The 13779-nt window shown below is 37.4% G+C and overlaps 1 protein-coding gene across 3 annotated transcripts; it reads right to left on the reverse strand.

The window, feature by feature from the left end:
* Window positions 1-3586: 3586 nt before the first annotated feature.
* Window positions 3587-11328, reverse strand: LOC136695710 (uncharacterized). Of its 3 annotated transcripts, none has more exons than XM_066669956.1 (5): window positions 11201-11328; window positions 9726-10085; window positions 7978-8025; window positions 7709-7752; window positions 3587-4462 (listed from the first exon to the last, which is right to left on the reverse strand). In XM_066669956.1, exons 1-5 carry the CDS (start codon window positions 11241-11243, stop codon window positions 4328-4330), a joined length of 630 nt encoding a protein of 209 aa, XP_066526053.1. In that variant the 5' UTR covers window positions 11244-11328; the 3' UTR covers window positions 3587-4327. The 3 variants fall into 3 exon arrangements, with proteins under 3 accessions (XP_066526053.1, XP_066526052.1, XP_066526051.1); XM_066669955.1 differs by having other exon boundaries at window positions 7978-8109; XM_066669954.1 differs by having other exon boundaries at window positions 7978-8175.
* Window positions 11329-13779: the final 2451 nt, after the last annotated feature.

Consider the following 13779-nt stretch of genomic DNA (forward strand, 5'->3'; position numbering starts at 1 on the left):
AAATTACCACTAATATCAGTTGTGCACTGCGTTTAGGTAACTTTACATACGTTGGGAAATAATTTTGGTACTGTATTTAAACTCGGTAAATTAATAGAAATTATACTGCAAAGTGGGTAGAAAAACTGTTGAATTGTACACAACTGCCCACATTATCTCTTTTCTGTTTACCTCAGAACAAAATCATCTAGGTTAATATCAGGGTCAAACAAAACACTTTTGCTTGACTTTATGACATTGTGATAAATTGCCAAAAAATTGTTTATTGCGCTATATCATGTTGATTTGTGAATATGTATAACTAAGGCTGTTTATATATATATATATATATATATATATATATATATATATATATATATATATATATATATATATATATATATATATATATATATATACATATATTTTTTTGTTTGTTTGTTTTGTTATTTTGTTTCTAACTAGCTAAGTCAACAGGGAGTCAACAGCAAAGCACTTTCGTAAGTTCAAGATAAGAGCATCTGCTAAATGCCTTAAATGTAAACTTGAATGTAAAGCCTGCTGAAATTACCTGGAACAAACTTGACTGTGTTTTAAGTGCTTCAGTGATGGTTTATATTAATTTATTATTTTTGTATCATTCCTCATTAAGCAGCCTTCACACAAACACCCAGTATAACACGGGTGTTAAACATTAAACATAGTCACCTCACCATGTGGAACAAAATAGTTCATTCAAAATCCTTGTTGCTGTTATAATGTGGGAATCTATTAGAAATGAAAATTAATTCTATGCAAAATGCAGTCTTTATAGCTGCTGTGAAACTGCCGTATCAATGTTGAATATTGTGTCAAACAGGATAGTGAATGTGTTTTTACAATTAAACCTCTTAAATTTTTCCCTGTGTGTTGATATTTTTTGGAAAAAACTTCTCCAGTGTTATGTTTAAAAAGAAATAAAGAGAAATGCACAGATTTCTTCATCCACTTTTTGTTGCTGTTTTCAGAATAAGTTGAGTCCATTATTGCTCTTGATTTACATGGGCTAGACGTTCACGTTGATAATTTTACTCTATTGATCTTATCAAAGATAAGTGGACAAAGTTTTGGGCACCTGCTCCTCCAGTGTTTCTTCTGAAAAGTGCATCACTGCAATTACAGATTAGATGGAATTCAGTCAGATAAACATTAGTGAGGTCAGGTGCTGATGTCCAAATATCGATAATATCGATACCAACGCTGGTATTGATATTGAGCAATACACGTGTAAAAAGATCGATACTCAAGCTTTTTTCTCTCCCGCACGCACTGCCTGCTGCGCGCGCGAATTCATCAAAGTCTACTCTCTGTGTGTAAGAGTAGAGCTGCACTGTGTCACACAGCACCGAGCAGCGCACCCTCCCCCGTCTCGTCATTTGTTGTTGTACCGTCACGTGGCTCAGAGGCGTCAGTAAAACAGCCAATCAGGTAGAGGCTCAGCCTGCACCATTAATCAAATTGATTAATTTTTATGTAAAATTGACCAGTAAAAATGAAACAGAAAAAGCAAGTATTAAATAGATATTAAAATATTAAACGGATGGACTGTGTTAAAAGAGATTTTCTCATATTCGCAGTTCTCATCCTAAATACAGCTCAAATGCCACACATAAAAAAAAACTTGTTTTAGTCAGGCCCAGGCTGATGATGTTTTCACTGGAAAATTGGTCAAAGTTTAAGTTCTATCTTATACTAAAATGCACAAAAACTGAATGTGAATCTGGAGTGAATTTGAGGTCCTTTATCCATTTGGGCCAGTACAAATACACCTCCTAAACACAGATCTAGGGACAAGTTGGATTCAGCCTGGCCCCAAATGAATGGGCTGGGTGGGCAGGGCTTAACTTTAGCAGCCAATGACTGTCTAGATCCGGACCCCCATCAAAAGTCAAAAGCGAGAAGAGCGTTGAAACTGAAGGTGAAATGAAAACGAAAACGTATTCTTCAAGAATATTAAACTCAAAATGGACGACTTATACAGAAATATTCTGTTTACAAACCTGTTTTTATAACTCTGAATATTAATGACAGTTTTCTCAATTACAAAATGTCATTTATTGATTATGGATTCTGTTTTTTGTTTCTCAGAAGTTCAGAACCTATTTTGATGCCATACATGTGTTTTAAATTCATCAGAGACTTTTTGACCAGAGACAGGAATATGTTTATATTCTTCATATCAATGTGAATGTTCTGTGAACTCACCAAACAACAGCTGGAGAATAAACGCAGCCTGGAGTTTGTACATTTGACTGAGATTCTGCACCAGACCCTCGTTCCCATCAGAGGACACATGTAGATCTACTGATGCCCATCACAACACCACACAATAGAGTAGAGTAGATCTAGAGTAAAGTTTGCCACCGTTCCCACATCCTGTTCTTAAAGGGGTCAGCAACACACTGCAAACACAAGGCAGGAATACACCCTGGAGGGGGCACCAGTCTTTCACAGGGCAACAAAGACACACACACACACACACACACACACACACACACACACACATTCAAACCTACGGACAATTTTGAGTCACCAATCCACCTACCAACCTGTGTTTTTGGACTGTGGGAGGAAACCCACACGGACACGGGGAGAACACACCAACTCCTCACAGACAGTCACCCAGAGGAAACCCACATGGACACGGGGAGAACACACCAACTCCTCACAGACAGTCACCCGGAGCAGGAATCGAACCCACAACCTCCAGGCCCCTAGAGCTGTGTGACTGAGACAGTACCTGCTGCACCACCGTGCCACCCCAATTTTCACTAAGGGTTAGTTAGGTGGGGCGTTTGTTTGTTATTTTTGTCTCCATAGGGCCATCCTGAAGTTCAACTGGTGTTTGTGTCATTGTAAATATCACATATACAATATATATATATATTCTATTGATTATACATTTTGTGATTTTGTTTGTGTCATTTATGTCCACATTCCTATCTCTGTTAAAGTTATTCCTTTCCCATACATTAATCTAACACACACCTCATTCTGTTATGGCTCAACCCTAGACTGGGTCCTAACAGTGCATAATGAATAAATTTATGCATTTATAACATACAAGGTAAGCTTTTACAAAACTGACTATTACGTATAAAATATATGTGGAAAGTAGATTTCCTGTTTTTGCTGTTTTGTCTATGCGTTGTCTAAAAGCAGATGTGCCATGATTGTATATTAACTAGATGAAAAGAGTAGCCTACATCTTTTCAGTGACTAAGGGGTGTGCACTGTGTGTAAAAATAATAGTGAAACTATCTCAGAAAAGAATAAGCATCTTAGAGGAAGAGGAAGCAGATTTACCAATATCAGAAATGTAGATGTATCAAATGGTCCACAAGAGTGAGTGTGTGACTGAGTGTATGAAACTGTCCACAGCTTTGAAGTTAGGGCTGGGTGTCATTTGAAAAGTGTACATACTGATACAGTACAATATTTTCAATTTGATATTGATACAAAAGCGATACTTAGTTCAATATTTATTTTTTAGTTTGATTAACAAACACAAAATGAGTAATTTACAATCAAGATGGAATAAATGAACTATTGCAGGTGTATAGAGTTCAGAAATGCATCTGTATCCATCCTGCAGATAATCATTATTTAATCTTAAACTAAAAAGTTTCCTGGTTCGAGGAGCTCTCTGAATTCTGCTGAACAGTGAAAGACAAAGTCAACAAACACCTCCTTCCATTAATCAGCATGATACTAGCCAACGTGACCTTTATTAATTGCCATAGCAGAATTAGCAGGTTGTGCTCTACTTGACAAAGTGAAGTAAAAAGGATTTCATTGCTGAAGTGAAATGTATATGTGATGGCTTAATAAACTGTATATTTTTAAAAAGTGAAACAAATATTTGTTGGTCTGTTAAGGGCCAGGAAAGATATTACCAAATATTCTGCCCCGGTGTAACACAGTAGCTGTCAATGGTATGAACATTTAAAGAAGCATTTTAAAGATGAATATAAAAGCTTCAAAAGAACTAGAATTAAAACACACTTACATAACCCTGCAGTAGACTGAATGACATTTCTCCTGCGACGCTGATATTTCAGACGTGTGCACCATAAGACCAAAGTCTGGAGACACCACTTACTTGGACTGCTGTGAGGATTTATTACATTCAGGCAAACAAACCGTATTGAGTTCAGGTATCGATACTAGATAATTAATTCTGGATCACAGTGCCCACTCCGGAGAACACGGTTCTACTGCTCTAGACCAGCTGCTTTTAAAATAGCTGAACTCAGTACTAAAAGGGGTGTCTACAGGCATTTGGACATACAGTGATGTTTTGGACCCCTCACACTGGCAGCCGTCCCCGTGGCCATGATGTGATGCCTGAATATATAACATTATCCACAGTGTACGCTGGGTTCTCTTCAGTGGACACTCCAACTCCTCTGTATCGGATGTTGCTGTTATACAGCTCACCTTCCTGAGAAAACAAACACCAACAGACGCCTTACAATCACAAGCTTATCACCTGCAAAGCATACGACTGTAGACCACTCCAAAGCTACAGATATTAGTCTACAATAATATGAAAAAGTCTGAGTGTCCCTGGACTAGTGAAAATAAAGCTCTGTATCTTTGGTTAAATGTCTGTGTTCTGTCCTCCTGATGCTACATATAAAAGTTACAGTTTGAGATATAAGTGCAGTTTAAAACAACTACAGTCTGTAAACACAATACTAAACATCATATGAACGACAGTACAGTGACAGCACGGCCCATAGTGTGTATAGAGTGAAGCTGTGTATTTTTATAATTTCATTCTTCATCATTATTTTATTCAATTTTAAATTTATATTAATATATGTTATATAATGGTTCTGAGGCTATGGTAATTATCCCCTTTTTGTGGGATTAATAAAGGTTTACCTTATTAACCATTTACCTTATTACCATCTATGAGCCAAACCTTTAACCTTTTATAACACACAGATTAAAGGCTGTTCTACATTACATCAGAAATAAATTATAATTTACTCCTTTTTTGAGTTTACTCTCTTTTTAAAGGCTGTGTTCACATACAGTAACCGGAATAATAATAATAATAATAATAATAATAAAATATCAATAAATATAGGTCTGATAGATTATTGTATTCTAAATCTAATTACAAATTTAGGAGTCCCCCTAAAGATTCCATTTCATAAAGTAAACCAAAGTAAGCCTCTTCAATCTGTTGTAAAGCAGGATAAAATCTGATAGTTTTAAAAACTCTTCACTTTAATGGAACACTATGTAGTATCTTCATCTTAAAATGACAGTTTCAGGATGATTGTGAGGCTCCTCTGGCCTGTACTTGAAAGAACTTCACCTCTTTCGTTGGGTTTTTAGGCCACTCCCCTAAAAACCAGTCTTGAGACTTGTTTTCAACTTGAGAAACATTGAGAACTCTTATGAGAACTTCATAATGCTTTAGGCACATAGAGAAAGAGAGAGAGAGAGAGAGAGAGAGAGAGAGAGAGAGAGAGCAACCATACAATTGTTAATAATGGACTGACTTTACCCAGTGAAGGGAGCTGGAAGAGACATGAGGACACAAGACTGATGGTTTCACGTTAGATTAGTAAGTAATAACATGTAAAAACTACATACTGATGTTTCCTTCATTACCTTTTGTCCAGATAAACTTAATTCTGCCCAAAGAGTCTTTATCTAGCCCAGTGTATTCAGTTGAGCTAATCTCAAATTTCCGCATGCTACCTTTGTAGTGCCCCATATAAAGGTAAGTAAGGTGAGGTCAGTTGGATTTAACCAGCCATTCAGTGCATTATACTCCTAATATAACATATCCATGTTCAACCACGGCTGCGTGACTTAGTTTTAAACATTTAAACTTAGTTTTTAACATTTTTAAACATGCTCAGTTTTAAGCCCACAGTTATGCATACCTTGTAATGTTAGTTCACTGTGTAGGGAATGGGGAGTGATATGAGAAATGCCCTGAATGTGTTGCTAAATGCTCCTTAGCTAAAAGCGCCAGTCTCTGCCTTCATTTATTATAAGAAATAAGTTAAACTTACGTGTTTATAACAGTGAAAATTATTATAAATGGTACACAATTTGGCGGCACGGTGGCGCAGCAGGTAGTGTCGCAGTCACACAGCTCCAGGGGCCTGGAGGTTGTGGGTTCGATTCCCGCTCCGGGTGACTGTCTGTGAGGAGTTGGTGTGTTCTCCCCGTGTCCGCATGGGTTTCCTCCGGGTGCTCCGGTTTCCTCCCACAGTCCAAAAACACACGTTGCAGGTGGATTGGCGACTCGAAAGTGTCCGTAGGTGTGAATGTGTGTGTGTCTGTGTTGCCCTGTGAAGGACTGGCGTCCCCTCCAGGGTGTATTCCCGCCTTGCGCCCGATGATTCCAGGTAGGCTCTGGACCCCCCGCGACCCTAAATTGGATAAGCGGTTACAGATAATGGATGGATGGTACACAATTTTTATTGGTATAAGTATCAGTGTAAACTCTCGAAGAGAATACTTCTCAACAAATTCTACAGGATTAATGATAAGTTTTAGTGTGAGTGTGTTTACCACTGTTTGTTTTATTACTAAAAGCCCAGAGAACACGTGTTGTGACCGATGTGAATATCCCTCAGCTCAGTGATGAAAAAAAACTCCTGATTGTCTTGTTTAAATAAGATAGAGGCCATTATATAGTATTGTATTTTATGCTATATTATTTTAAAAACACTTTTCTGGTTTATTATACTGGTTTATTGTACTTATCATTAGATTGTGGAGATATTGCTCTGTAAACCGTGTTGATGTTATTGTTTCCCTAGGTCTTACAGGCCTTTACAGATACCCCTGTAGTATATTAACCTTGGCTTTGTGCATCAGTAGAAAATGGAGGCAGAAAAAACAGTCTATTTTCTATCTTTTGTTTCCTCTGTCGTATGTCAGTATACACTCTGACCAGTAAAATGTGTTCTACTTGTAGCATGTTTCTGACCGCTGAAAATTAAACAGGATGTGGAGAATATGGTTAACATATTAATAGTATCATTTTTCTCTACAAAAGAACATACAGTCCAGGCTTGACCTTTAACTATAATGTGATACCTATTCAGTGGTAGGTAGATTGGCAACCCAAAAGTGTCCATAGGTGTGAGTGAATGTGAGTGGGTGTGTCACCCTGTGAAGGACTGGTGCCCTGAACTGGAAAAGTGTTTACAGACAATGAATGAATGAAAAATGAAAAATGTAACTGTTGTGAGACTGATATTCCCTGATTCCATTTTAGATTCCATGTTGGTATCTCAGTGTTTTATTTTGTATTTGTCTGCCATTATTTCATGTTTTTATAGCTCTTATGTTTCTGTGTATCTTTCAAGAGGCTCTGCCATTTCTCAGGCTGCCACTGTCAATAAGAAGCTGTTCTGAAAGACTCATCTGGTATCTGGTTAAATAAAGTTTCAGTTCTAAAATAAAAATCAGCTTGGAGAGGAGCACAAAAGAGTTCAATCTTTTTCATGAACTCAAAACACTACAGATTCTGTTACATCAGTTCAACACACTTGAAGAATACTAACTAATAATTCAGCATCAGCAAACACCTGGTCTGGACACGAATCATCTCTGGGCCATTCACAAGAGCCCTATGTTTATCATAATGATGTAAAAATGGTAATTGTAAACAATAGCAGTTACATTATAATCACAGAATTTCTGGTACCTTCTCATTAGAGTCTCCAGTACTGGCTTCATGGCAGTTCTTGGCTGAAAATAATAATAAAAAAACAAATTTCATTAAGACATAGTACGTTTTTACTTTAACATTTAATGTTTAATCTCCACTGGTTTGAAGACATATTTTTTGAAAATATGTCAACATCAACATATATATATATATATATATATATATGTATATATATTTGCTAAATTATGCTATATTATCTATCTATCTATCTATCTACATTATTTTACATATTCTAAAGTTCTCACCTTGAACCCTGCTGAAGTACAGACACGAACAGGCCATAGTCAGCAGGACTGAGACCAAACAAACACAGGATAGGTATATGATTATATTCCTGTAGAGTTCAAGATCTGCACAGCCTGGAGAACATGGAGCACCTGGAGAAGCAGAACAATATGGAGGCTCTGTAGATGTGTTAGCAGATGTGGTAGTTAGTGGAGGATCTATAGAAACAGAAGAATGTGGACAAGGCTAAGTATTTTAGTATTTGTGTGTGTGTGTGTGTGTGTGTGTGTGTGTGTGTGTGTGTGTGTGTTACTCTTTTTTATGTGTTCTTGGTCATTTGTTTAGACACTGTATTAATATTTGTGACACGGTGCCACAACAGGTCTTGTCTCTGTCACACAGCTCTGGGGTTGTGGGGTAGAGCCTTGTCTCAGGTGAGTGTCTCTGGTGGCAATAGCTCTGTGCCCTCCCTAGAGGAAACACTGACTTTAAGAATGATCTGTAATTTGGTGTCAGACTGAGATGACTTGTGAAATCCATGCCTCAAAAGGTCTGATACACTTTAGGCAGCAAAGGGGCGACCTTAGGCAGGTTGTTTCAATGTTATGGCTGATATCTAAACCCACTGTAGTATAAAGATTACTGAAAGCAGTTATTTTTGTCAGCAGTTATTGCTGAATGTGTTATGAATATATTTTATTACATTTATTTAATAGGTTTTACCGTTTTATATTTTACTGTGAATTTTGTTGCTGATAATTATGATTATTATATCCAAATAATTCATTCATTCATTTATTATCTGTAGCCCTTATCCAGTTCAGGGTCGTGGTGGGTCCGGAGCCTGCCCAGAATCACGGGGCACACGGTAGAAACTCGCCCTGGAGGGGGCGCCAGTTCTTCACAGGGCAAAACATTAACCAAACGGTTGACCTTGTTTAACATTTTTAAATACTTACGCTCAAATCTGCAAACACTTTTACCAGATTCAAGATGGTTGTGGCAACAGGGAAATTAATGAGTTTTCTGATCTGATTCAACTTCACACAACATCTCTCTCTTCAGTTGTTTACTCGCTGAGTAACTTAATGAACTAAACACCAAGCTACAAGAACTAAATTATATTCTCATGTTCACATGATGCTTTCCAGAGAGTTGAACTACTTTATTTGCAACTCGGAAGATTTTGTTCATGTTCATTTTTAACATAGCTTTATTTGACCCAATAAAAGCAACGTTGATGATTCTCTGGTTTGTTTACTTTCAGAGGTTCTGCATGTTTTACACTGGATCAGTGTGTCTGAGGAAGAACAAATACAGTTGTTTGTAGCTGGCTGAAGTGTAACTTGTCTGTATGTTTTTATTCACTGTTTGAATTGCCACAGAAACTAAGTTGTAACTCAGTTGTTAAGTTTTGTAGCACTTTCGCACTGTGATTACATTAGTACAGAATACAGAACTCCAGGGAGAACAGGAGCAGTTACAATGGTGAAAAAAGAGTCCAATGGTGTGGGTTACTGTTTTCTTTTAAACATTGTCATTGTTTTTATATATATATATATATATCCTTGGGCCTATTTTATCTTTAGACATAATTTTAAAAACTCATCTGCTTTTTAGTTTCTCTTCAATTCATAATTATTTATTGAAAAAAATACTTTTTCAAGAGTTGGCAAATGTTACTTCACACACACACACACACACACACACACACACACACACACACACATATATATATATATATATATATAAAATTATTTGCACTAACCTGTGAATCTCAGTCTGATGGCGTTTTCAAACTGCAGCAGTGGCCCAAGTCCTCGTCCTCCGCAGTGGTACAGCCCCAGATCAGTCTCAGTGACACCGTAAATAACTAAACTGACAGATCCATTGCTTTCAGTTCCATCAAAGTGACTTTCATCCACATTATAAAGAATAGAAAACTCTTTCTTCAATTTCCCTCGGTCAGCTTTTATCAGCATCTTCATCTTCATCTCCTCTGAGCTCTGGTGAAACCATGAGAGCTCATTCTCCGCAGTGATGTTACAGGGCAGAGTGATGTTTTCTCTGGGGTGGACGTATCTGACCTCAACTGAAGTGTTCTGAAGGAGACACATTCTAAAAGTTCCTGAAAAAATGTGAAGGAGAAAACAGTTAATAATCTTTAAATCACTGAAAGAGGACAGAACCTAAAATGTTCTTTCTTTTCTTCATGATTACAGATTCATTACCAATCTCAGATTAACCGAAAGGCTACTGAACACCCATATTCCAGTTCAGTTACCACTACCATTACAAAGGCGAATAATGAGAGCTGTGAAGAATTTATGGCCTGCATTTTACTTCTGGATACTCACCTCGAAGGGTAACTGTTCCCTCAAGTGGCGTTTTCACCCAGAGGCAGTTCAGCACAGAATGCTTACAAACAGAGATGAGCCCTGCACAGGTGACTAAACTTACTTGGAGCCACAGAAGCAGTCAGTGGGAGGACTTAATGATAGGGATCTGATGATTAGCTCCACATCTGTGTGCTGCAATGTCCAGTGTCTTTATATTAAATTTCTTTTTTCATTCAGTTAATATTTCCCATTTCACAAGTTAACACTGCAACTTAATGGAGTTATGAAATAACTTAAGTTTGGGAGAAGGACCAGGCCCAGACTCCTCCTCTTCACCATTGCGCAACCTATAAAAAACACTCCTCTGTCCTCATCTTATCGTGAGGAAATTCCTACCCCACCACCACCCCTACTCCCCTTTCACCAATGACTTTGGGCTAGAGGGGGTTGGGCTTCACTCTCCACTAGCAGAAGGCGCCCAGAACTCCAGCCCAAGTCCTTCTGAGTTCCCCTTCCTTGCCCTGCTTACATCAGGCGTGGTCCACACTTCGCAAACTAACTCTTAAGCCTTGCAAAGGCACAAGGGTTAAATCAACACCTGGTGCAAAATGGAGGCTTCTGACTGGTACCAGGCACAGATCATTTCTAATGTTCTCTTCCGTTCTTGCGTCCCTGCACTGGCTGCCAGTGAGGTACATAATTTAATTTAAGGTTTTATTTTTTGTTTTCAAATCTCTTCATGGCATGGCTCCAAACTAAATTTCAGACCTTGATTTAACACTGGAGAATGTGCTAACAGTGCAAGTTATATTCATACAGTGGTCCTTAGATGGGCCAGTGTTAAGGGAAGAACCTCCAGAAACACGTATGATTTTTATTATCAGAGAATATTCAGTGAACTCACCAAACAGCAGCTGGAGGATAACCACAGACTGGAGTTTGTCCATTTCTCTTAGAAATATTATGAAGGACCTATCTCTCCTCAGAAGAAATGTCAAAATGTAGATTAAACAATTCCCTCAACAAAATCGCATGAGCATTGCACCCACATCCTGTTCTTTCAGTGGACAGCACCTTGCTACAAATAAAACAACACATTCTACTGGTGAGAACACGTCACAGATGTTCAACTGTCAGAGTGAAACAAAGTGCAAGGTGTTCCAGAAATAAAATCCACACTGAGTTCTGAGATCATCTCTCTGCTGTGTTGGGTTAAATACGCAGTTTCACACATTATTCAAAACACTGAGCATAATACAGCATCGAACATGTAAATAAAATGATTATTATATAGTGTTTCAGTGTGAAATGGATGAATGTGGAGAATATTAATGTCTCAGCGTCTGTGAAGATAAAACTAGAATCAGATGTAAATATTACACTAATATATTGGGGAATGAGTGGGTGTGGTGTGGTAAATCATAATAATGTAAATCATAATATAAATGGTAATAATGGCTTAATTGACCAATAATTCTGCACTTTCCAAAACATGTTAAATTTTATTGTTTTTTTATTTTTCCCAGACTTCAAAATATCTTGAATGATCTTAATGTGTTTTTTCATGTTTCTGTGCTGTCACACGTTCCAGACGGACGCTTCACATTGGTGGAGGCTGAGGGCACTCTGTAAGGCCGCCAAGAAAAGGTAAAGTGATTTGTGTTTGGTATAAATATGTTTATCTTACTATGTCCCCATATCTTCCCTTTTGTATTTATTTACAGGTGCATTATTGCTCAATGTGTTTTGTGGTGAGATACGATATTGGCACTGGCCAAAATGAAATAAATTATAATATATAGTAAATAAGTAAATAAGGGTGGCACGGTGGTCGCAGTCACACAGCTCCAGGGACCTGGAGGTTGTGGGTTCGAGTCCCAATTCGGGTGGCTGTCTGTGAGGAGTTTGGTGTGTTCTCCCCATGTCCGGGTGGGTTTCCTCCGGGTGCTCAGGTTTGTGTGAGTGTGTATGTGTTGCACTGTGAAGGACTGGTGCCCCCTCCAGGCGGCGACCCTGAACTGGATAAGGGTTACAGATAATGAACGAACAAGTAAATAAACATTATTTTTCAATACAATTTTGCTCTTAGAATTAAAAAGTATGTTTTACTCTTTCTCTATTTTATTTCAAAATATTTTAAAATGAATGGATTAATTAATGGATTAAATTCTTAATCCATTATCATATGCTTGGGATTTCCTTTGTTATTTCAATTTTCTAATTTTCCATTTCCGCTCAAAATTAGGCTTTCAGAAATGATAAAAACACCCCTTCATTCAATTTTTCATTTTCCTCGTTACTGCGCCTTGTAATGAAGGTGATAGGACTGTACCATCATAGCGGGGGAGACAGACAAACCGCAGACTTTCCACTTAACAGCGGATATCTTCTGAGACTGCTTTTCTGGGCGCCTATAGCTGTGTTTCTTGTGGAAAAGCCCAGAAAAACAGGACTCTGAACTGTAAATAGACGTTATTTACTGAGGTTTAATCACACAATCAAATTTATCTTTGGCCTCAAACAAGTAGTTCTCCGAAGGAACAAATGGTGGCACTGTATCAGTAAATGAGTGAGTGATCAAGAAACGCTACTAGATCCACGTCAACTCCACGTAGAAAAAAATAAGTAGTCCATACAACCAGCGGATATCAGTTCTGTGATTGCCATACAATGTATCTATGAAATATGAAGTGATTTTACTGTATAGTTTTTAAGTAGATGATATTCAAAAAACCCCATAATTATCCATTGTTTTTAATGATGACTCAAGTTTACTGCTTTATACAGTACTCATTTTTTAGTAACTATTCCACACAAACAACAGATGAGTCCAGTGTTTACTATACTATGTACCTATGAATTATGAAGTGATTTTACTGTATAGTGTTTGAGTAAATAGCATTTACACTCCCCATATTTCTCCATTGTTTTTAATGATTTGTCAAATTTCATGCTGCATAAAGTGGTCACTTCTAATACGTAGTCCATACAAGCAACAGATATCAGTTCAGTCTTTACCCTAACATGCACCTATGACGTATGAAGTCATTTTACTGTACAGGTTTTGAGTAAATGGCATCCAATATCCATAGAATTGTCCATTGCTCTTAATAATGAATCAAGTACTGATTTATAAAATGTTTGTTTCTAGATAGATAGATAGATAGATAGATAGATAGATAGATAGATAGATAGATAGATAGATAAAAAGATCCAGAAGGAAATTTACCAGCCAGTAGCAACATACACATCATCATAGACTTCACTATAGAGGGGACGTCACATTTACAGGACATGGTAAGCAGATCAAAGCATAAGAACGCACAAAATATCAAATAAATAGTTAAATAAAATGAGGCAAGGGCAGAGAATAACACATAAAAATTTGGGAAACTATGGTAGCCGGGGCAAAAAAAATCATGCAAAATTTGTCATGTGTGAGAGAAAAAGACAGTATTTGAGCCTCGTAGCCTCAGATTCACG

Source organism: Hoplias malabaricus, chromosome 4 (assembly GCF_029633855.1).
Source record: "Hoplias malabaricus isolate fHopMal1 chromosome 4, fHopMal1.hap1, whole genome shotgun sequence".
Lineage (NCBI taxonomy): Eukaryota > Metazoa > Chordata > Actinopteri > Characiformes > Erythrinidae > Hoplias > Hoplias malabaricus.

Excerpts from the sequence above, each read along its gene's own strand:
- LOC136695710 (XM_066669954.1), bottom strand. The coding sequence starts at position 11,243 with ATGGACAAACTCCAGTCTGTGGTTATCCTCCAGCTGCTGTTTG. Across the intron at positions 10,086-11,200 it reads TATCCTCCAGCTGCTGTTTG|GAACTTTTAGAATGTGTCTC; the intron begins GTGAGTTCACTG and ends ACATTTTTTCAG. Across the intron at positions 7,753-7,977 it reads GTACTTCAGCAGGGTTCAAG|CCAAGAACTGCCATGAAGCC; the intron begins GTGAGAACTTTA and ends TATTATTTTCAG.